At 39.4% G+C, this 25,638-nt stretch overlaps 1 protein-coding gene across 1 annotated transcript; it reads right to left on the reverse strand.

Moving 5' to 3' along the window:
• Positions 1–99: 99 nt before the first annotated feature.
• Positions 100–24,829, reverse strand: LOC137220560 (protein RER1-like). The gene is made up of 2 exons (XM_067730025.1): positions 24,628–24,829; positions 100–1,031 (listed from the first exon to the last, which is right to left on the reverse strand). Exons 1-2 carry the CDS (start codon positions 24,827–24,829, stop codon positions 322–324), a joined length of 912 nt encoding a protein of 303 aa, XP_067586126.1. The 3' UTR covers positions 100–321.
• Positions 24,830–25,638: the final 809 nt, after the last annotated feature.

Below are 25,638 nucleotides of genomic sequence, written 5' to 3' on the forward strand. Positions count from 1 at the left end.
TGGCTCCTACCGCGGGGCCTGACCCTGCCGACCCCGCCCCCGCTCCCCCCCCCCCCCCCCGCCCCCCAGCCCACCCGGCTGTCCGCCCCGCCTGCGCCCTGCAAGGCCAGCGTCTGGTCGCCTGACCGGCACTGGAAAACAAATCAACACGATTCTGTTTAAATGTAAGTTTCTTCAAGAGCCTGATATCTCAGTTACAAATAATTGAAGCTCCTTTTTAAAAAGAAAATAACTCCCTTGTAATCAACTACTTTATGTGAGGAAAGAAGGCGCCATCACAGCAACTTGTGGCCGTCCAGGGCCCGCGGAGGGCGGCCGCGTCTAGCTGGCAAATGTCTTGCCCGTGTCCTCGTTTCCCTTGTATGTCTTCTTGCCGTGCGTGAACAGGATGTACCGGTACTCGATCATGTGCTCTATCTGCCTCTTCATCGTGATACAGAAGAGCATGACGAAGTACATCACCAGGATGGGACAGAACACTGGGACGTGGAATGCCTCAAAGAAGGTGCAAACCATGGCCACCAGGTTGTCCTTGGTCACCGTGTGCCAGGATTTAAACTCTGGGAGCCTTCGAATAGAGGACTGGAACTCCTCATTCTGTTTGGTTGGTAACGAGGGGCCATCGTCTGAATCTTCCATTAAGGAAGGATCCACTTTTGGAGAAAGGAAAGCTATAAGGAGATTTAGATGGTGGATTCCCAAGGCATAGGTCACGATGTACCAACCTGGCAGCAGGTAAACTCGGATCACGTAGATGAAGCTCAGGCCCAGCGTCACCACCCATCGCACAACCGTGTATGGAGTAGACTTGTCCAGCCAGGCCCGATAGACCTGTCCGAGACTTGTAAAAAATCTGTACACCACGGAAGGTTTCCCACGGATGGAATCTCCCACACTGTCACCTTCGGAGCTGCTGGCGGTCCACTGCCACCAAGCGCGGTCTCCCGAGGGCCGTGGGAAGGAGGACGCAGGTGGCGGCCACGTGGGCGCTTTGCTCGGTCCAGGAAGAGGCAGCCGAGCACCTGGAAGTTCTGTTTTTCTTTTTTAATAAATTTTATTTATTTATTTTTGGCTGTGTTGGGCTTTCGTTGCTGGGCGCGGGCTTTCTCTAGTTGCGGCGAGCGGGGGCTACTCTCCGTTGCGGTGCACGGGCTTCTCACTGTGGTGGCCTCTCCTGTTGTAGGGCACAGGCTCTAGGCACGCAGGCTTCAGTAGTTGTGGCACGCAGGCTCAGTAGTTGTGGCTCGCGGGCTCTAGAGTGCAGGCTCAGTAGTTGTGGTGCACGGGCTTAGTTGCTCCGCGGCATGTGGGATCTTCCTGGACCAGGGCTCGAACCTGTGTCCCCCGCATTGGCAGGCGGATTCTTAACCACTGTGCCACCAAGGAAGCCCCTGTTTTTCTTAATCCTTGATATATCTTATATATTGAGTAGCTCTAAGGTAGAAATTGCTGACATTATGTATTCTACTGTTTTAAACTTTTTTTCTAGAAAATATTTTATTAAAAAATATATGTTATGTCCTATCCTGAGGTTTTGAAACTTATGCATTCATGTGTAGGTATGTTCTACCTTTGTTTGATGGCATCTACTTGAAATAGGTAGAAGGTATGATTCTATTTATATAGCAGTGGTCTTTGCAACTAATGTTACACATAAGGAGGCATTAGGATATGTCATTGGGATAAGCCACTCTGACTTGTCACTAGTAAGGTGTGCCCTCCAAGTATCACAGTTTAGGGAAAAAAAAAGAAGTAACAAAGGCCAAACAGTACAGTAGCACATTCATGTTATAAAGCAATGATAACAATCACAGCTACAGAATATTTTACAATATAAAAGGCTTTTTTTTCTTTACATCCATCAGGTGAGGTGGGTCACACTACTATTAATCGTCATCAATATAAGTGAGAAGTTGAGGTACAAATATAGTGATTTGTCCAAGACCATTTGATCAGTAGTTAAATTCTGCAGAGCCTTGAACCTGGCTCTCTGACTCTTAGATGATGGACCATAGGTAATCTAAGAAGATGCAGAAAATGACATTAGAATCATCCAGGAGGCCTTCAGACATTTGGATCCTTGAATGACTCACTTGAATTAACTTAAAAGAATGTGCCGGTCCTCCTCCTTTTCCCTCCCCTGTGAGCTTGTGTATTCTGGTCCTACCTCTCCCTCCCCTCCTGTGCCACCTCATATAGACAGAACCACGAACGGGGAGGAACTTGATGAAGTCTCCAGGAACAGGGCTTGACTCCATGGCTAGGCCTCCCTGCAAACGCTTCGCAGAACCTAAAAGCCTTAGCCAAATCTAGGGAATTAACCCAAAGATATTGCAAATGAAATCTCTGAAACCTGCATTCTGGCTCTAGGTTTGCCCGCCCTGGTCTCCACTGGGCAACCACTGACCAGGACATTTTAAACCAACTTTTGTGACTATCCACCTCTGGCATTTGATGCTCTCTGAACTAACTGTTTGGAAACTGAGGGAAGGAACCACCCCTGGACTTCATGGAATATTCTGCCTGTGGTATTTGGGCAGAAACAGGGTTGATAATTTTCCTGCATCATGAAAAGTCCTCTCTGAAATAATCCTAGAACTATTTTATCACGAGTTTGTGACTGCTAAGCTCTGAAAAGGCCAACATGGAATTTTAGGCCACCTTTATCTTCTTCTGCCAAATTTCTCACCCTGCTGGAAGATGCCTGAAATTCCAATTTATTTCTTCAGTTTAAGATTTCGTTTCCCGTTCACATGCAAACAGAAAGATAGCAAGTTCAAATGCTGTTCATCACAACTTAGTCTGAATAGGTCTCTTCTCCCTCCCTCCCTCCCTCCCTCCTTCCTTCCTTCCTTCTTTCCTCCCTTCCTCCTTTATTTTCGTGTAGCTCACATTTATTGTGCACATACTGTGTTCTAGATACAGTGCTGAATTAGCAATGTTTAAAGAAAAGTGCTAAAATCCTGACACTTGTGGACTTGAATCCTTGCTTGCCACTTACAAAACTGTAGAGCCAGGGAGAAGTAACTCAATCCTCAGGCACCTTTCACTTTCACATCTTAAAATGGCAATGTTAATACTAATGCCTACCAAACACAGTTGCTAAGAATATATAAGATAGCTTGTGAAACCTTTCCTAAAAAGTATATTTTGATAGCAAGAGAGGGGAGAACCCATGAGGGAGGACACTGGCCACTGAGACGGACAAGGATAGGGAATTAGCCAGGCCTGAGGACAAATATCACCAATTTCATCATTTGCTTGAGAAATCTCTCATAGAAAGCTGTCTTTGGTTATTTCACCTTTGCATCTTTCCATTTCCTGGGCATAATTCATGGTAAAGCTGTGTGGTGTCATGAAAAAGCAGTGAACAAGGAAATTTGTGTTCCAGTCCTGACCCTGCACCCATCAGCATGTGATAGGCCATGTTACTTTCCCAGATGTTATCTTCCTCCTCTATAAATTGAGGGAATAAAATGAAATGTATTGCACAGAGCTCTTCCAATTCTCAAAATGATGCGTGATTCTAACTTATTAAAGACTTCCTTGACCACTTAAAATACTGTTTGAATGCAAGCATTCCCAGGTCCACTACAAAAATCCTATAGATGTTATATCTCTGCATAGTGGCCAGAGAAGTATAGAGAACCACTTGAAATATTGTGGTAGAACTGAGCTGTGCTTTCTCAGAACTTCTCTGAGACCTGGGCTCAATTTGTAGGTTCTGGCAAAGCCTCCCAGAACCACAGTATTTTATCATGTTTATGGAAGGAGATACCCTTCTCCACTGAAAAAAAGCATTACACTGGCAAAAAGAAGTACTGGGTTCTACCCATGGTTTTGGCACTAATTAATTAGGCAACCTTGGGCAAAGCAAATGACTCTGGACTTCATTTTTCTTGTTTGTGAAATGAGCTAAGTGTTCTAGATAATCTTTAAGTCTCCTTGTATTGACAAAATGCTCAATTACAGTCTCAGAACTACTTGATTGACTCATGAGTTAAGAAAAAATTTCAGATTGGAAGCCTCCCCTTAATGTGTCAAAACAGGTCAAACTATAACTTTTCAATGAAAAAAATTTCTTTTGCTAGCACCACTCTTAAATGTAATCATTTATCTTTCATGAAAACAATAATTGTTGTTTTGTAGGTAGGGTGTTAAGGTCTCTAGTGTGCTTTGAATTACTTGGAAACCACACACACACAAACACACACACACACACACACACACACACACACACACACACACAGTGCACTTATAAATAACAAGTAAATTCTCTCCCCCACAAGGATACCAAATTTAGGCTGGAGAAGCATTCCACATGCTTTTAAACATAGATCTAGTGTCTAATAGCAAAGATCCCTACCACAGTACAGAATTTTTCCTTTTCTGTTTTTCTTCATTTGCTGAAGTTTTACATATCAGGGCAAATATTGGTCCTCTCATAAGGTTTTACTCTTCTTATTCTTTTTTTTTTTTTTTTTTTTTGGCTTGAAACACCTATTTTATTATGCTCATGGATCCTGTGGGTCAGGAATTCAGACAAGGCATAGCAGGAATGTCCCTGATTTGTAGTGTCTGCTGATTTCCAAGGTGTAACTATTCCTACCCTGGCCAACACCAAGCTACTCGTGTGACGTCACTGAATGTGGATTTGGGGAAAAATGCTAACAATTTGCTGCTGTGAGCCAGTACAAACTGGCTACAGCACTTCAGTGTCTCTGCTCCACAGTGTTTGAGCTGGGAAGACTCAGTGTCTGGAGGCTGGAATCATCCAGAAGCACCTTCCCTCACAGGTCTGGGAGTTGATCCTGGCTGTCAGCAGGGATCTAAATCTCAGCTAGAGTCCATCCACCAGAGCACCTGTGCATCGCCTTTCCGTGTGCCCTGGGCTTCCTCACAGTATGGCAGCCTCATAGGAATCAGTTCAGGGTTCCAAAAGTGAATGTCCCAGTGAGCAAGACAGAAATATTGTTTTTTATGACCTCACTTCCACTGCATTCTCTTGGTCACAGGTGAGTCAGTAAGGCCAGCCCAGACTCAAGGAAGTGGGTCATATTTGGGAGGCGTGTTGAAAATTTTGCAGACATGCTTTAAAATCCCCACGCTTGCATTTCATTATAGCTTTATCACCTGAATGTTCCTTAGCACTAGAGTTAAGCATCCCTCTTTTTTGTTTTTTAATTTGCTGATTCCCCTTCTATCCGTTTCTCCTTCTTATAGTTCATCTGTTGAAGAACGTGGGTCATTTGACTTGCAAAGTTTCCCACAGCCTAAATTTTACTGGTTGAACAGTCATATGCAGTTAGATGTGTTCCACTCTGCCTGCAAGTTGGCAGGAGCATTGAGAGGCTTGTTCAGGCTTAGGTTCGATCCTGATGGCAAGGCTACTTGGGTGTTGTTGCTTCTTTCATCATGAGGCACATCTATGTCTACTTGCCTCTCTTTTTGTTTTTTTTGTTGTTTTTTTTTTTTAACATCTTTATTGGGGTATAATTGCTTTACAATGGTGTGTTAGTTTCTGCTTTATAACAAAGTGAATCAGTTATACATATACATATGTTCCCATATCTCTTCCCTCTTGCGTCTCCCTCCCTCCCACCCTCCCTATCCCACCCCTCCAGGCTGTCACAAAGCACCGAGCCAATATCCCTGTGCCATGCGGCTGCTTCCCACTAGCTATCTACCTTACTACGTTTGTTAGTGTGTATATGTCCATGACTCTCTCTCGCCCCGTCACAGCTCACCCTTCCCCCTCCCCATAACCTCAAGTCTGTTCTCTAGGAGGTCTGCGTCTTTATTCCTGCCTTACCCCGAGGTTCTTCATGACATTTTTTTTTCTTAAATTCCATATATATGTGTTAGCATACTGTATTTGTCTTTTTCTTTCTGACTTACTTCACTGTGTATGACAGACTCTAGGTCTATTCACCTCATTACAAATAGCTCAATTTCGTTTCTTTTTATGGCTGAGTAATATTCCATTGTATATATGCGCCACATCTTCTTTAACTCTTCTTATTCTTGATCTTGTATCTATTTGTTGGAATACCTATTTTCTTGAGTTTAAAGAACCACTGATCATTAGATTCACCATTGATTAAATAATAAGTTTCCAAAAAAAAGGAAAAAAATCACAATATTAAAAGTGTACCTTGATTAAAAGTTGCTTCCTGATTTTGAAAACCATAGTTGTGAAAAATGGGTATCTTGAATCAAGGAAGTATGATCAGTCATTCAAGTAAGGAGTAGACATATTTGAACTGTTATCCAGAAGCCCCTGACTTTTCTGGGAAGCCTTTTCTAGTGGATCTTCCCTTTGAACTCTGGATATCCTGGATACTAACAGGCAACACTTCATCATATGCAATGTCTTGACATTTGTATCCCAAGCTTCTGTGATAAGTTCTTCTGATTAAATACAGTTGTATGATCCTACCCTCTGAAAACTACTTGTGGATATATTGAAACAATTGCTCAGTTTCTCATGTTACAGATCCCTAGATCTTGTTGCATTGTGCAAACAAATTTCTTTTCTCCCGCAAGAAGTAAAAGCAGAGCTCCTAGAAACAGAGCTGGGTTGCAAAATTATTGAGAGGCAAAAAATAAATTAAGAAGAGTCATGATTTTGCCAATTCACTGGCAGAAACTTATTGATATCCTGTTGGAGAAAAATAAATGCTAATGGTTATAAGTATAAAATTAAACTTTGGAATCTATGTTATCTTAGATAGAAGGACCAGACAGTGAAACCAAAGATACATTCTGCCATTAGGACCATATTGCAGATTTGAATTCACTGAAAAGTGCAAAATTGGCTTAATCTTATACTTGGTGGTGATTGTTCAAGTTGCTAACCAATAGCTCTATTTTTTAGCTAAAGCCAATAGCTAAATTGTCCCATGGATTCATGATACAAAAGGGAAGTTTTGTTATTCTGTTTTATTTAAATGATACGAAAATTATACTTACAAGCTACCTAGATACGTGAAAAAATTTCTGTAAAGAATTGTAGGTGTCAGTTTAACCTTCATGGGTTTCTAAAATGAATTATCAGCTATATAACAAGATTGAATTTTATACTTGTGGAAAGAGAGGCATATCTCTGGGTAGTATTTATACAACATCTCCTGTTTCCTCACCTCTACTTTGTTTCAAGTATCCCAACGTGGATATGGGTACTCTCCTTACCTCTTTTTGCAGCCTCTGTTCATTTCCTTTCTTTCCCCTGGGCCTCAAACTTTCCCTTGAGATTCAGCTACAAAGCGTTACCTTTTGACAGGGTCCCAGAGGTAAAGTCTGTTGCTCTCTGTTCAAGTTGATTCAACTCCACAGATATTCACTGGATTATCATTATGGCTGGAGTGTTTTAGTAGATGCCTTTTCTTTTTCCTATCCTCTTTAAATCCGACTGCTCCAATTTTGCTAGGGACTCATTAGAAGGCCACAATTTATCTTTCAGAACTAATCTTATGTGATAATGACTTTACTCATTACCCCCGCTAGATAACTTCTGCCTTTAAATGGTGGTTGCCAGTGCCTTTAAAGTTAAGTCTTGAAGTCTTAGTCACCGAGATTAAGCAAGGACAGTTGAAGGTGCTCAGTGCTTCTCAAATTATACCATGTAGAAATTTCTCTATTCACTCAATAGGAATGAAGAGGTAGATCAGGAGCTAAAGCTGGCTTTGCTTTTATTTTTAAATATAATAAAAATCAATAAGAATGTGCTTTTAAAATGAGCTTTTTTCTATTAATAAATTTATCTTTTCTCTAGTCTTTTGAAATTATTATTTTTACCAAATGATCACAATAAACTTATCACAGATTTTTCTTTTTTTTTTTTTTTATTCGGTACACGGGCCTCTCACTGCTGTGGCCTCTCCTGTTGCGGAGCACAGGCTCCGGACGCACAGGCCCAGCGGCCATGGCTCACGGGCCAAGCCGCTCCACGGCATGTGGCATCTTCCCGGACTGGGGCACGAACCCGTGTCCCCCGCATTGGCAGGCGAACTCTCAACCACTGAGCCACTAGGGAAACCCTTTACAAATTTTTCAAAAATCACCCTTGGCACAATCAAAAAGTGTCTGGAAATGTTCCAAATTAGGCTTACATTTGTATAACCATATTAATCTTCTCAAGCCGGAAACAGTATATACAGAAACATTTTTCTATAAGTATTTACCAACATGCTGTGTTGAAAATCAGATAGGGTGAAATATTGGCATTTGATTGAATTGATCTAGTTAATATATGTACTATAAAAAGTATGTCAATCCACTTACAGGCATTTAGTTGACACACAGATTTTAAAATTGAGAATGAGAGATTCATCAATAAGAACTGGAGAAGTATAAAATACTTCTCTTTTGAACAATGTTGTCATTTAACTGATTGAAGATTTGTTTAAGGGGAAGAGTTTGAAGAATTCTCTTCCATGCATGAAGTGAGCTGATTGTTTGTTTGTTTTTTGTTTTTTTTTTTTTTTTTTTTTTGCGGTACGTGGGCCTCTCACTGTTGTGGCCTCTCCCGTTGCAGAGCAACAGGCTCCGGACGCGCAGGCTCAGCGGCCATGGCTCACGGGCGCAGCCGCTCTGCGGCATGTGGGATCTTCCCGGACGGGGGCACGAATCCGTGTCCCCTGCATCGGCAAGCGAACTCTCAACCACTGCGCCACCAGGGAAGCCCTGATTGTTTGTTTTAACTGCTACTCTTAAAAAAGACTAGCTAGATAACCCAACAGTTCTTTTCTAAATCATGAATTATTGTATAGATTTGTAAAGTCTAAAATAATACAACTGCTCTCAGAAATCCCAGTGTCTTGCTGTTTAGTGTTCAAACAACAAATGAGACAACGAGAGCTGATTTGTTTTTATTTATTTTCAAAAAGTACCTGGGGAAATCACTGACTTTGTTCATAGAATTGTTTACCTGTTTTTAAAATTAAATCTGAATTCACTGACTTTGTTCATAGAATTGTTTACCTGTTTTTAAAATTAAATCTGAATTCCGATAGATGGATTTCTTCTCTGAACATAAATATTGCTTATAGCTTGCCCTTAAAAATGATATAAAATATTTTTATAGGCAAAGAAGCAAGTAAGCTGAAAGGAAACCCCAGAAAACTTATCAAAGCATTTTCCTTTCATTGTGAGAACTGAGTTTACCTTACAATTGCCTCAGTAAATCCTTGAAGATTTTCCTAAATCAACATGGTTATGAGTTGTCTTGCTGAGAATAATAACACTTTTTAGCACCCTTATTTTTTTTAAGTCCCTTTACATTTTGTGAGAAATCTTAACTTCTTGGTAAAAGATATATATTTTCATTAGAATAAAAATGGGACTTTCAGATGCCTGTCATTTTCTAAAATGCTTTGAAGTTTGAATTTTTTATGTATATCAAGAGAGTAACTCTCTCTGAATAGAGTGTACTAATGATAAATTTAGGATTTCAAGAATCAACCTACATTACAGTTACAAAAACTATACCTGCTGTTGACATCACAGTCTGCTTTTGTGCAAATTTCATTTGTGACAACTATTTATTATGCTTATCAAACGGCAGGAAAAAACTCCAACACTGAAATTTTAAAACTAGAGACAGGCACTGAATATAGATGGGCATTGGACCAATCAGATAATGTGATAAGATAGTGCCAAGAGGTCAAAGCAGCTGTAGAAAATGAAAGGAAGTTAAAGTATTCATGGCTATTCAGCAGCTCATTTTTTAAGAGTGCTATATTTCTGTGGGAAGCTTGAGAAAAGGGCAAGGTAGGCAGAATTCCAAGATGGCCACCAAGATCCCCCTCCCTGTTTTGTGTTAATCCCCTCCAACTTGAGTAGGAAGGAGACTTGGGAAAAAGATGTATGTTACTCTGATGAGTATGTTACATTATAGGGCAGAAGGGATTATGCAGATGTAGTTAAGGTCACTAGTTATTTCACTTTGACCTAATCAAGAGGGAGATAGATAATCCTGGATGAACCTGACCTACTCAGGTGAGCTTCTAAAAGAGGTAAGAGAGATTTGAAGCATTAGATTCTCCTGCTAAGCTTGAAGAAGTAAGCTTTCTATGTGGTGAGAGGGTCTGTGGAGGAGGCTACAGGGCCAGGATGCGAGGGTAGCCGCTAGAAACCGAGAATAGTCCCTAAAAGCCAGCAAGAAAATAGGGTTGTTGGTCATACAACCACAAGAAAACAAATTATACTATCAGTCAGTTAGTTTGGAAGAGGACTCTAGAGTCACAGATGTGATTATAGCGCCTGCCAACACCTCGAGTTTTGCCAGGTGACACCTGAGCACAGGACCCAGCCAACTCCAGTTCAACCTCCTGAGTTAGGAGAACAGTGAGGTAATGAATTTGTATTGTTTTAGGCTACTAAATTTGTGGTAATCTTTCATGTAACACTAGAAAACGAATATAGTTAAGAATGAAGCTTTTAAGCTTCACTTAAAAATTTAGAAGAGCTCTCAGCATGGCAGTGGTGGGCCAGAGTTGAGAATCTCACTGAGATGGGATGTAAGCCTTCCAGTTGGCCAGTCCTGTCTCTCCTGATGTCCACCTGACACTGAGATGGAGTATCATCTGCAATCATTGCTCTACTGTTATTCTCACAGAATGTTACAAATGTTATTCTTAAACATTTTTTTTTTTCTGAACTCACTTCTTTATCAAAGTGGAAAATGAAAGATGGAGCTCCGAGGGCTCCTTGTTCCTCAAGCCCTATCTGCTCTCTTCATTTTTGAACTTGTTGGCATTTGCGATTGTGACCCCTGGAGATTAAAGCAATAATTGATTGAAAGCACCTTGTATAACCCAGACCAGATGCTTAGCAAATGTTAGTTTCCTTCCATCCAGGCTTTCTGGTAGTTGTTTTGAAACGTTTGGACACAGAATAAAGTGACTGTAATACTCCTGGTGATTGTAAGTGGACTACCACAACAAAATGTTGGAATCAAGCAGGAAAGACTAAGATTAGATTTCGAGTAAGGTCGAGAATATAAAGAGGGAAGACAGTATGATAACCATGTAGGTGACCCCAATTTTTCCTTTCCATCTCTACTAAAATCAATGAAATTTCTCCCCAGAGCCAGGAAGGGGAGAATATCCCCTGTTGCAGTGTCCGCTTTCAGTTGCCTATATATTCCTGGCCTCTGGGTGAGGTTAACTGTGCAAAGGAAAGTCACACTTTCAGAACAGTTAGATATTTTTTCTTGCTAAACTACACTGAAGACACTAATTCCGTTTTTTCCCTGGCTATAGATGGGTGAATTAGCAAGAAACCACCCCTGCATTGTCTTCTAGTCTTCAAATGAAGCCTAATTAAAGAAATATATAGTTTTTATTGAGCTGCAAGAAAAAGGAACATGGGGCACAATTAAGTTTGCATCAATAATTAAAGCCATAAAATTATTAATGTAGCAAATATTACACATTAGTAAGAAATATATTTTGTCACCAACTGCTGCATAAAATCCCTCTTTCATAATCTATAATCCAAAAGGAGAAATAGAGAAGGAATATACAAAAAACATTAGGCTTCAGCGTCAAGTTTATTGCTGCTGCAAGGAAGATGTTTGCCGTATTTCAACACTACCATTTCTAAGATTCAATTGTTCTGAATCGATTTTTAAAAAGTGAGAAAAAGATATAATTGTGATAATAATAGCTTGTATGTAACATGAAGTTTTATTAGGGTAATGGAAATATTTATCAATCTTCCCAATATTTTCCTCTGATAAGGACTACAAGTTCAATACGCAGAGAGGGAAGGGTCTTCTTGCCTTTGCTCCGTGTCTCTTGTCCGGCTGAACTTGAATCTTTATGCTCCCACCCTCTTTGGAGAGAGAGGGTTGGTGTCAAAGCCAGCTTTCTGATGCATGGATCACCTATTGAGAAAACTCTTTCTTTTAGTCATTAAATGTCCACTGGAAAGCGTTAAGGAATGAGTTTGTATCTCCTCCCCACCCCCAGGCATCCCATCCTGTACTTCTTCTAGGAAAGCCCTATCATCTGCTTCCGCAATCAGCTGTTTCCCTGCATGTATCCCATAAGCATACATATCATAGGCGCCAATACCTATTTAAGGAGTAAATGAATGAGGTAACATGGAGTTGTTTTGTTCAAATCAAGATTAAGATTGCATGATTTATAAGCACCTCCATCAGGTTCCATTAGTAAATATAATTTTCAAAAAGTTAGTTAATACCTACTATGAACAAGTTGTTGGTGATACAAGGTGAAGGAGGTTAAGTTTTCTCTCTTATAATCCAAGAGGGAAAAGATAATGCATAAGTAGACTGTACAGACTGCCACTAACAAAATGAAATGGGGGTTTCAAAAGTGGAAAATGAATATGTAATTTGAAGACTTAGGAAGGCTTCATGGAGAAAGTGACCGTTAGGATGTGTGGTAATGAATGGAAGAGATTTAAAAAGGGCGAAAAATTCTGGGTAGCCGAGTGATTAGATGTGCAAAGAAAGAGCATGAGCAAACAGAGGGAAAGTTCAGCACGTGTTTGGGGATAGCTTGTGTTTCCACTTGGCTGAAGCAGTTCCCAAGCAAGACTTGAGAAATGAAGCTTTCAGAGGTGGATTAGAGCTCTGTTGAGGTGGGCTTTGAGTGATAGCCCTGGGAGGTTAATGATCAAGCTCTGTGTATCATCACTCTATACAGAATGTTCTGTGTTTTCACAGTGGGCACTATGTTCATTTAGTTTTGTGCCCTGTTTAAGTGAATTGCAGTCTCATTGGTGACTAGTTCTTCTTGATTGGGTTCTCTGGCTCCGATTTCTTTTGTGTCTTTCATGGTTCTTTGCTTATGGTAAATGGTAAGTACCAATGCAGTATCCACTGATTTTTTTTTTAATTTGATTACTGAATTGTTTGGCTGATCAACTCCAAGTTATCGATGTTTTAGAAACCATCTTGATTTTCTCAAGAGCGTTGGGGAGTCAGTATGCCCATTTTACATTGGATCAAAACAAGGTGCAGAGGCTAAGATATTTGCTTACTTTCTTCCAATGAGACCAGAACCCACATATGCTTGTTTCAGATCCTGGGCTCTTTCCTTTGTACCAGATTGTTGTAATTTCTAGAACATGGAAGCTTTAACGCTTTGTAAGATGTTAAAGGAAGGAAAAAAGATGCATTTCTGGGATAAGAGAGAAGTCAAAGAGTAGTCCTCTTCCTACACTGAACCAAATTTCACTTGGAGGCAAGTGCTCAGTGGGACCCAGTTAATCTTTCTCACAAATTTTAATTTTGCCTACAATTTTTTATGTCTCATTTCATCCAGGATTCGCAGGCAAAAATATATTAGAAGTCTTTTTATTCAAGCAATACTGGGCCATCGTAATAACAGCTATTATTTACCAAGCACTTACTGTATGCTAGTCACTGTATAGCTGCTTTACACATATTACCTTTATTCCTATTGGAATTCTGTGAGCCCATTTTACAGAGGAGTGATTGAACTAACTTCCAAATCTAGCTCTGCCTTCAGATTCTGAGATCTTTCCTCCTGTCTCTAAAACTACTGGTTTCTAACCAGGAATATGCTTAGTGGGTCTATTCTGCTATTTCTTTCTGAATACATGATTCAGGTCAAGCTCTAGCGCTAGGCAAGAAGTCTTCTTCAAAAGTAGTTCCATTTGTTGCCTGATTCTAGTCTAACTACTTAGAAGCTATTAAGAGACAACAATGTAAGGTATGTTTTTTTATCTTGAAGGGACTTATACTTCAGTTAAATCAATCAAATACAAAAACAGAGGGATGACAAGTCAATGGTACATATACATCAAAAACTATGCATTCTAGAAGGCTGGTAGAGGGAGAAAGGAGATGAGGGTAGAGTTCAGCCCTGAAAATTGGGTAAAATGTGAATAGAAAGAAGAAATGTATACTTGGTGGGGGTGATAGAAAGGACCATGAGAAAAGGTGCTGGCTCTTGAATGTGTTTGTTTATTAAAATGCTTCCCATTCATCTCTGAATTCTCTCTTGGTTCTTCCTAATGACCTATCACAAAACTATTTTTGAGCCACTTCACATGGCCATGGTATGGAAAATTGTATAGTCAGAGTAAGACTTAGAAGCATTTAAATGCACTTTAACGTCAGAAATCAAGCAAAGCACGAATAAGCCTAAAGGTAAAAGTGATAGGTACGGGCAGTGCAAGGAAGGACTTTCTCCAGATAGTCATTATAACCTAAAACACTAACCTCCATCTGGTTTGGACTACTAATTTAATATGTGGGTGGAGGTGTGAAATTTAAAATCTTTTGAAGAGAGTAGGGCAGTATTTAACCTCAAGAGAGTGTGATTTCTGTTGCATAATTTGAAAAAAAAATGTGGTAACAAATGTGGTAACACCACAAACACATACATCACCTCTGATTCGAATGTTGCTTGATGATATTATCATGGATTTTTTTCCTGCCCTGATACAGATATCTAATGCTAATCACCTGCGATAAATCTGCTATGAAAGTGTTGAATTGCTTCAAAAATTTTCGCTTCTATCAGCTGGTTTTCTCTAAGGCAGCGGAGCATCCAGAGACATTAGACTCACCAATCCTGAAAAACCCCACCCTGCCCCCTTTTCTTAGCTGCTTGTATATTGTGCCTCTGAATTCTTTCTACTAATTTGTCCTACATTATTTACTTCAGCATTTAAAACAATGCCAGCGGGGTTAGGATTTCAACTTATTGTTCATTCAGGGTTGAGAACCATTGATTTAGAGTCTTCGTATTCAAAAAGATGGATGTAGTGGGTTTTAGTCATAATATAAATATCATAATGGAAAAGCTCATCAGGTTGAACTAGGCTCAACCCTTTTAGGGAGAATGAGAGATGTCCCCAGTGGGATACCAATTCTGTGCTAAAAGGTAGAAGGCTTTCAGGAACTTGCCTAAAAACTTTTAAGAAATTAGAACTTGAGTCTTCTGTCTCCAAATCCTGTGTCCTTTCTACTAGGTTATTTAATATCTGTAATTGTGTATGATTTGCTCAAATATCACAGCCTTGGGAGAGGTTTTCTTTGACTGTTCAATCGAAAATAATCTTCCTCTAGCAAATTACCCTGTTTCATATTATTTTTTCATAATAATACACTATTTGAAATCATAAAAAGGAGTTCCATGGGAGCAGGGACCTTCGCCATCTTGTTCACGAATGAATCAGTGAGAATTTTGCATTCCTACAAATATGTCAATTTCATCATGTGCCCTATGTCTAGATAGAGGTGGAACAAGGACACTTTTAATAAGATAGGAGGTTTCTCAGAGCAGCAGCTGCATTTGAGGCAGAAAATCAATTTCTGCACTGGATGACATTTTCAAAAGAGGTGTATCTGGTAGCATGGAATCTTCTATCTGACAGGGCTTATGTCAAAATACTAGGATGTCTAGATGAGTGGCCCACATTCTGTAGAGAGGGTGTGCCATTCAAAGATGCCCTGAACTGTGCATGCAGTTTAGCCCTTGTTCTAACAGACTTTCTGGCTGCACAAATAAGAGAGTGACAGCGGCTTTGTGAGTATACTTACGTTCAGCAAGAAAGTTTGCATGCAAATGCAAATATGCACAGACATTTTATAAGCTTTGTGGGGAACAAATATGGGATGCGGATTCCCCAAGTTAGCTAGTATTTGTAATATTTTTGGTAATAGGGTGGAGGGTACCTGTCTGATATGTTCTCAAATATTTAAAACACAGCCATTGTTTAAGACTTGAAATTCACAATAAGATGGAGACAATATCAGGAAAAGTGTAAACTATTTATCACAAATTATACAAAGCATGTTAAGTAAATGAACCCAACCAGTTGTCATGTACACACCACTGTGCTAAGGAATGCTTTTCCTCCTGGTATTTGTTAGTGAGGAAAATCATTACCAAAGCGATTCAGCTAATTCATTCCCATGTTTGGAATTAAGCATTTTTAACAGTTATCTACTTCCCATTGTCTGCCTGGGACAAGCCTTGTCTTGTCAGTAAAGTACTTAGCTCTCTGCTGCCAGAATTGAGATAGGGTCATCAGAATCCTCTTGTAAACTCAGGAAGATAAAGACAGGGAAGCTGGCTCCTGCCCAGGAGTCAGGTTGGTGGGGGGTTGGAGGGGCTGGGAGCTGGGGGTCATGGAGGAGGGAGTGGGGAGAACAAAAGGGCAGATTTGTAGGCAGAATGAGGCAACTGCTTACTTTGTGCCATTCAGCATCCTAGGAAGTATTTGTATTTCTTTCATTCCGCTTCTTCCTCTCCCACTTCTCAGGCAAACACACACACACACACACACACACACACACACACACACACACACACACACACTCCTTCTGTAGTAAGGAGACATGGCTTTTATTTTATAACTAGAGAAGAGACAATACTGCAGGTAGAAGAAAATTATTGATTAATGTTCTCATGCATTTGGAAATAACTCTTAATAGGTCTTTTCCTGAGCTGGAAAAAGAAGGTGGCTATAAATTTGGGGCTTCTACTATGTACCTGGTTTTATCTTAGAAGAATTAAATACACTTTCAAAATTTCATTTAATGTAAAACTTAGATGAGACTTTGGTAGGAGGAAGATCTTAGGCTCTTAAAATTAGGTAAGCAATAGGAAACCTTCCTAAATGGGAAGCCAGCTATTTTGCAGACAAGTGTGTCCACTTCAGAATTTTCCTTGCGGCTGGATTTTTTTTAAAAATGGGAACACAGGATTAAAAAGGGTATGGGTTTTTATCCTTGACTCCAAGAAAGTTTACAGTTTAAAAACATTTTAAAAGCTGAAACTGATAAAAATAAGCTAAAGTAATGAGAAGGCCATCAATGAGTTGACTATTGCAATTATAAATTAATAGAGGCGGCTCCTTTTGACCTGCCCCAGATGTCATGTCAATTGATTAAATGTTCTGAGACAATGAAATGGAAAAAGACAACTTTATTATAATGCTTCAGGCAGGGAATATTTTTATTTTGCTATTAGGAGCACATCCACATGTCAGTGACCAATTCCATTTGGAAAAAAGACACTTTGGGGGATATGTACGATTAGAAAAAATCTCCAAGGTGAATCTTAGGTCTGAACTAACCACCTCTGTTATTTTTAGTTGACATTAGGAATCATAAAAGATAGAATTTTAAGCTTTATTTTGACTCAGGGCAGAAGAATTGTTGGTTCCATGTCTCCTAGGTATCGTGGGCTGGCAAGGCCCTGCTGGGCTGGGAAACTCAGCAGACATGGCCAGGGGCATGGCCTGCATTGGGGTCTCTGCATGGCCTGCACTGGGGTCCCTGCATGTCTATGACAGGGACTACATCGGCAAAGGTGTCAAGGAACTAACAGATTTTCAGCTGGATTCTCCTACTAGCCATTCAGAGTGAGCTGAGGATGCTATCTTTTTGTGGGCGATGTGGCAGCTATGGGTTTGACTTCTGAGACATCTGTTTGAGCCTCAGCTTCTCTGTAGTGATAGGGTGAATCTGAGAGGAAAAGAGATCATTTCTCTTTTTTTTCTACTAGAAAAATGTCTTGCTGTAAAAAATAAGAGAACCTATCTTTATAACTTCTCAATAGGAGATGAGAAACCCTGGTTGAAAGAGAGGTATATTTGATATTTGGGAATAGTTGATAAACTAAGATTGACCATGTGCCTGTAACTTGAGCAGCTATACAAAAACTGGTTGTCTGGCAGGCAGAACTAAATCCCTAATCATTTGAAAAATGGTCTGTTGAGTGGACCCACAGACACATAATCTCACATCTCCTAGCCTCTTAGGTCAGGAAGCTGTTACTTATGGGGGCCTAAACACCTTTGCAATGGGCCCTGGCTCTGTCCCTTCAAGAAACAGGCAGCAGTTCCTTTGTGTCCCCAGAGACCTTGATTAATGTAATATTTAGCACATCTGTTTCAGGTCAAACAATCATATTTCTCTGACCTTCTCCCCTGGATTTCTATTCTAGTCATTTCTTATTTTTACTGTTTTCGCTATCACCTTTTTTTACTGTAACATGTCCCTTTTAAAATGCGGAACATCTAAACGGAGCATAATGTTTAAAAATACTTATAATGCTGGTCATAAGAAAGAAGTAGAGAAAGTCATGACTTTTGACTCTTCAGCTTTTTAAAATACACACTTATTCACTGTCAATTTCAGTGACCAAATTTATTGCTGATTCATACAACTTGAATGATTTATTCTCGCTTACATTAACAGGCTCTGGAAACCAAGAATATCATTCAGTTACAAATGCAATATGTCCCAGGCATTGTGTTCAACTCCAGAGTGAGAAAATGGTGGTCCTCACTGTCCTGGAGCTCATGGTCAATGAGGGGATGGAATGCTAATTAGGCAGTAGTGTTTGTCACAACCCAGCAGTATTTGTTTTTGTGGTAAGAGGAAGAATAGGATGGTAAGAAGGCATATAAAAGGGATACCAGTAGTCAGGGGAGCCTTCCTGGAGGAAGTGTTATGTAATTTGAGGACTTCAGGAACCCCTCTGTAGATCAATGGATAAATGAAATGTAGCTGATCTGATGGCACTATATATAGTCACCCAGTTCTGTCCACCCAGTGTGCTGTATTTTGCTATAACTTTAAAACAGAAACAGCAGTAAGACACCAAGTGGGAAGAGACAATATGATTTCCTGGGTCTCACCTACTTTAAATTCTGTTCTTTAAGAAATTACATTTGGATATTAGCTTTTTTATCTTATTTGTAATTTTGAAAAGTATTACTCTTTCAAAACTCATTACAATAGCTGCATTGTTCTTTTAGGGATAAATCAGTTTCTTTTCAACAAATACTTAGGATGGTTAATAAACAATTTGCTATTTTTTTATTCTCATTTGTGCTAGTATGAAGAATCCTTAGGAGATCTTTGAAAAATTATTTTTATCTAGAGATAACAATGCAGAAGAGTAAATTGTTTGGCAAAGAATATGAAGCATATGGGCAGAGATACAAGAATTTACTGCATTTATAAGTCTCATTATGACTCTATAAAATGCAGCATCATTTGTCAGTAAATCAAAGCTTATAAAAGTAGCAATTGTGAATGCAGTTGGTTGTAGTATCAAGAGAATGAGGATTAGAAGTGTAGCTGAGATTCCTTTTATGATAAATTATCTAGCTCCTGGCTACCGTGTATGAGCTCTATTAACTGCCTATAAATTGTTCATCATAAAATCTAGTTCATTCTTGTTAATTAGGCCAAGGCTTTTATGAAGATTTTTCCTCTTCTCTCTGAAAGTCTAGGCTGACAGGAGAGTAGCTACACCAGAATACTGAGGAAGAAAGGGACCCTCTGCTAGGTATAATGCTGTGTTCTTTAAAAACTAATAATTAAAAGAGAAATTCCTGAATTAAAATTACTTTGGCTTCTTACTAGTGAAAATGGAATCATTCTTTGTAGCCACAGAAGGTTAAATACAGCCAAAATAATTGCATCTTCCAACTTTAAATTCTCTCAATCAATAATGCAAGAAAGGAAGGGTGTATGTATAACGAAGACTGGATATACCCATTACAAATGATTAATACCAAGCAAGTTCCAGGAAAACAAATAGACATAACAAATGTTTCTGGCATATCATTCCACTTCATTTTATTATGCATTTTTTCCCATGAAACTGAACTTTTATGCAGAATTATCTTGGAGGAAATCTTGTATTTGTTACTCATCTCCAATTTTTTTTCTGTTGTGTTTTGCTTTTCATGGTGCTCACATAAGTGATCAACTGGCAGTGAATGTTATGTTTATATTATCTCATATTTTGCATTGCTAACTGGGTCCCTTGATACCATTTAAGGTGCATCCCTAATCAGTTCTCGCATTTCACACTTCCCTTGCAATCTCTGGATTTTATGAAGAGTAGACACGCCATGCCCCAGTTCTGGACGTCAAAGTGGTTGTGACTTCAGGAAGTCCCAATAGTCAGAGCCACAGTCTGAGTCAAGCCGTGTGATTGCTCCCCTGAGATGCAGTTAGCAAGCCTCTCTGACAGAGGCCAGAGGCAAGGAACAGTCAAAGACTAGAAAAGTCAAGTCTGTTTGCACACTCTCCTGTGCTTAACACCCATTATGGTGCAATTAAGAATGGTCAGAAGCACTATTATATTTGGAAACCCCAAATAACAGCCTAACTTGAGGGGAAATAGGAAAATCAGTTCAAAGCAAGGAAAAGTAGTTCTTAAATATTTTTTTTGTTTGTTTTAAATGGGATTTTTGCTTAACCTACTTCTCATTTAACTTTGTAAATGCTAATTAGCTAACAGTGAAAGAAATTGTAGGACTGTTAGGTAAACTGTGTTTCATTTCTAAGATCTTATGGACACTTAGGGTTTGTCTCACGCCTTTGCACTTCACAGGACACTACTTTCTATTTTTCCTGGTCCAGCTTCTGGGTAATATTTCTGGCTCCACAAGACTACAGTGCAGATAAGAGCTCATCTAAGTTCATTCTAAATTAGATGGTTAGGAAGACAATGTAGTTCCTGGCACTGAGTAATAGTAGGGGCTCTGCAGGGGGCTTACTTGGATGGACTGTGGTTTGAATCAGTTAACTTTAACACTATGGCTATAGTAATGCCCTAGAGGTCTTACCAATGAATACCTTGGGGGCAATAAATTGCAACAGGCTTAAACATAATTATAGAGAGACTTCTTAAGCTTTGGCTAGTTCGGTTTTAATTGAAAGAAATTATTTTTCCCTTGAAAGACTAAAAAGAAAAGCCTTTAGAACATGATATTTATTTCAACAAATTGTTGTAAAGAATCTCTTATTTAAAAAGAAACAAAAAACTGTTCACTTTTTATTATCATCACCATCATTATTTTTATTATAATCAAATATTGAATTATAATGCATGGACAGTGGTCCCAGTTTTCCCCAAATAATTGGGCTCTTTTCTGAACCTCTTTTCAAGCTTTGAATAGGTAAATAGAAATGAATAAATATCAGATTTGGGTGTAGAAATCTTACTCTTATGGACTGAATGTTTGTGTCCCTCCACCAACCCCGCAAATTCATATGTTGAAGTCCTAACCCCCAATGCGATGGTAGTAGGAGGTATTATTAGGGGTTTTTGGGAGGTGATTTGGTTGAGATGAAGTCATGAGGGTGGAGCCCCTGTGATGGGATTAGTGTCCTTATAACAGGAGGAAGAGACATTAGATCTTCCTGTCTCCACCATGTGAAGATACAGCAAGATGGTCGACTTCTGCAAGCCAGGAAGAAGACCTTTGCCAAGAGTTTAATCTGTGGGCACCTTGATCTTGGACTTCCTAGCCTCCAGAACTGTGAAAAATAAATGTCTTTGTTTAACCCACCCAGTCTATGGTATTTTTTTGTTATAGCAGCCTGAGCTAATACTCTTAGCTTATGGCAAAATTTCTCCCAGCCACAAGGACCAATATGTAGCAATGGTGAAAGCATGCAAAGAAGTGCCTGGGCCGATAGGGGAAGAGGAATCATGGTGAAGGCACAAGTAGATTTTAGGAAATCATCCCCCAAATAGCCCATACCACTTAGGCTTTTTTTTTTTTTTTTTTTTTTTGATGAGAACTAGTCAGATGGTTCCACCTAAATGCAAGGGGGCTGGGAAATGGAGTTTCTGGCAGCATAGGTACTTTCCAGTAACAACTCTACACTATGGAGAGGAGCACATGTCTTTGGCGGACAGCTGATGGTCTGCGACACCACATTTTGTATGTTACTCTAAGCTTAGAATATGCTTTTTACAGCTATTTACTCTTTGAATTTTAAGGCCACTTTAGTTACAAGCAAAGTTTTTTAATGCCTGCACATTCGATCAGTTCAGTTGACTGGCCAATTAACTGAGTGAAGTCAATCCACTTCGTTGTCTGACTGAATTTCCAATTGTTTGGCTGAATGGAATGGTTACTTTGGCATAAAGTTTGTGTAGTAGTCCTATATAGATATAATCACACTGCAGCTGGTGTAAAATTTGTCTTTGTCACTACATTTATTTTTCTAGACACTGTCACCTTCCCTAATTTCCTTTCCCAAGTTCTTTTTAGAATGCTCCATTGTCCTAGCTTATTCAGAAGAGTGCTTCTTTCAGAGCTTAGCTGAGAGTATACAGACCAAGTTTGTCTCAGTATTTTCAACACAATCTAGTTTATATGTTTTATTTTTGCTGTCAATACCCAATGGGGTCAATCCTACAGACCTCTTGTTTTCGAAAAAAAAAAAAGTCTCTTGTAGTACTGTGTTGATGGTCAGACTATTAGTTATATTGAAAAGATATCTTAAAAACCAGAGCACGTTACTGCAGATTTTTAAGGGAACTTTTTTATTTTATCTCTACTTTACTTCTTAGGCTTTCAATCTGTATTTTTCTATCTTTGATTTTAGGGTGTTATCTCAGGCTTACATTAATGCCTCGGAATATGATTTTATAAGCCAGCCTCAACGTGGCAAAAGTCTCTACAGTTGGAGAAATTTGGAGTCAAACACTTAACATCGATTATACACTTATATTTAAAATGCAGGAATTCAATAAAATGATCCATTGACATTGTGAGTGCCTTTTCTAAGCCCTATGAAGGCTGCACATAGAAATGAGTGATTGCCTCCAAGGAACTTACACTCTGGGACTTAATCACAGCACCTGGTACAGAAGAATTTGGTGGAGAGGATGGGGCATGCGGGAAAAAGTGTTAACTAGTAACCAAAGATAGCCCACGATAAAAGCCTAATGAGTATTGTGAGAGATCAGTTCTCTGGATGATCAGCAGAGAGAGGGAATCATCATGGTCTAGAGCAACTGGGAAGAGAACACAGCGTGAGCCTTTAGGATGGATGTAAAGGGAGGATGTTGTTCAGATAAACTGAGAAGTGAGGCAGCCGTCTCAAAAAGGGATACGTGTAAACGAAATTGCAGCCCCTGGAATCCATACAATGTTTTTAAGTAACAGCGAATAGATTTTTCTACAGGGAACTGAGGGTTAGTGAATGAAAATAGCAGCTTAAATGTTGGAAAGATAGGTTGCTATCAGATTGTGGAGAGCTCTAAATGTCAGTTTGATAAGTGTGGCCTTTATTTTATATTCAGTTGGGAACCATTGGAGATTTGGGGATGATCTATTTATTGACAGCAACCTGGAGCCTAAATTTGTCCCTATCTTCAGATTTATCTCCCAAGTCCGGATTTCGAAAGTTATTACAATTTAAAGCACAGTGATGTTGGTCACTCCCTGGACTCCACCTCCTGTTTCACCTCCAACACACAGAGTGAGGAAGAAATAAGCTGCCACAGGGACACTGCTTTCTCTACTTTATCAAGACAGAGTGATGTACATTCATTCACTTTTTCTTTTGAGGCATCTGTCTAAGAAGAAGCTGTGTCCTATTACAAAATTGAGTCTGAGAGGTGTGAGGAGTATACCTGTATCTCTCCTTTGAACTTTGGAGGAGATTGTTTACTGTTAACATAAGAATAAGACTCCTCACAAGTCGTTAGCATTTAAGCAGAATGACCTACACGTTGTGAGGTACTCTGCCTCTTGGACAAATATAGAAAGAATTGATTGTGGCATAGCCCTTGACTACAGAGCATCAATGAATAACCACCTGCATAGCTTTTTATACTTCTGAGTTTTGTATGTCATGGTTTGCAGTTGCGACCATGTGGCAAATGCAACAAGTTGACCATACTAGTACCGAGTTTATCTACACCATCTGCTGTCGTATTGACATCTGCTTCCTTCAACATAGCACCCTCCTTTTTCTTAGATATGTTCTGTTATTTCTTCTTTTCCTTCTTTATTTCAAGTCATATTCACTGATATCTGTACCATTTCATGATATCAAGAAAGGAGGCTTTCAGTGAGGGAGTAGAGGAAGACAGGGACAGACAAGTGGTCAAAGGGCTCAGTAGGAAAAAAGTCATAATTCCTGGGCCCTGAAAACCATGTAAAAAGGTGAGAAAGTATCTGGAGGAAGCATGAGAGAGAAGTGAGGGTTTAATTTGGGATTAACAAAAGCACCAGAAATAGCTGAGAGGAGACAGGAGAATAAGGACCATGGGTGTACGGGGTGATGGCAGAGCATCTCACAGAGATTAAGGTGGAATTAATCTGTTCATTGGAAAGATACTTCAAATTTTTGACAACACATTCCAACAGCAGTAACTCCAAGTAGGCTTCTGAAATCAGGGATCAACAGGTGAAGGCTTCCTTTAACTTTATTTTTAAAATACAGTCAAGATTAACTTGTACAAGCCACTTTTTTTTTTTTTTTTTTGGTGTTTTAGTTTATTTCCAATACACCGTTCCACTTCATTTTTTCACTTATCCTCACAAGGTAGCTGTGAGTTAGCTTAGCATCATCAGGCAAATCTCCTGGCTCCCAACTCTTAGCTAATTCTGTTAGAAAATACTGACTTTAATTGTGTATAGAAGGTGAAAATTTTTTCTATTAAACAGTCACCAGATTTTTAGAAAGAAAGCTAAATTTCAGGAAGCGCTTGGAATTCCGAAGAATAGAAAGGTATAGAAAAGAGCAAGTGTGTATTCAGTCTGAATCAACAGAATTCACCTGGGCATTATTTGAGTTTTTGGCCCCTGAAGCCGTGGGTCAATGGTACAAAAATAGACACTCACCTCTGACAAAGAAAAGCATGGATGCTGGCATGGGAGGACATAGCTCCTTTTCTTTCAATCCCAGATCAAATTTAAACCTGCGATTTTGGAGCTTACTCATCAGAGGAGAAATATCATGAGCTATTTGCTCTCTCTGCTGTAACACAGCTCTGGCAAGCCTGGAAGTTATGTTGAGATCGTCAAATCTATAGTCAAGGACCATCTTTGTGAATCATGAAACCATATGCCACTGGTTGTCTGAATCGAAGGAAAAAAAAAAAACAAAAAACCCAACAACAAAAACAAAAAACCCAGCTCTACACCAAGGAAATCAGTAATGTGATCAAACAGTGCCAGGGCCCTTTGACCATCTTACACCTTCTCAAGCTATACATTAAAAAAAAAAAAAAAAAATCTTTGCTACTGCCTGAACCATGTAAAATACCAGAACTCCTGTAGTGTTAACAAGGAATAAAGATCTTGCACCAGATGGTGCCTCTTGTCTCCATCTATCTCTAGCCCAAACAATCTGCCAGAGTTTTGAAGAAAAATGCAATGTGATCATGTTGCAAAGTATATGAAGAAACAGTATGAAAAGTAATCTGGCTCAAGCAATGGAACCCAGAAGGAAGGGGATTATTATGACTCTTTGAGCCTAGGAATCAGGGTACTGCTAGCTCTGCATTTTAGTCCATAATACAAATGGTATGCCCAGGCACAGCTGGAGGGTGAGCATCGCACCTGAGATATCTCTGTATCTCTGCAACATATTGATATTAGTCAATATGGTTGAAATTTCAGGAATTCATCTAGATATTTTGTTTCTATAAAACAGAATAAACTGTTTGATGACTTTTAAAAAACTAACAAGCTAGGAAGGGAGAGTTCACAGGAGAACTTATTATTTAATGTTTATTTCTGTATTTGCCCTGCAGTTTTGAATTTGGCCATCTTGGTGATGAGATCTTGGGTACAGTTTGTGCATCTCCTTTGCAGAACATTCTTAAAAATGTTTAAAATAAGCTGGATAGT

Source organism: Pseudorca crassidens, chromosome 3 (assembly GCF_039906515.1).
Source record: "Pseudorca crassidens isolate mPseCra1 chromosome 3, mPseCra1.hap1, whole genome shotgun sequence".
NCBI classification, from domain to species: domain Eukaryota; kingdom Metazoa; phylum Chordata; class Mammalia; order Artiodactyla; family Delphinidae; genus Pseudorca; species Pseudorca crassidens.

What these genes read in the sequence shown, in the direction of transcription:
- LOC137220560 (XM_067730025.1), bottom strand. Translation starts at nt 24,829, where the DNA reads ATGGTCCTTGACTATAGATTTGACGATCTCAACATAACTTCCAGGCTT. An exon ending in CATGCTTTTCTTTGTCAGAG is followed by an intron (nt 1,032 to 24,627) that starts GTGAGTGTCTAT and finishes AAAGAAAAACAG; the next exon opens with AACTTCCAGGTGCTCGGCTG.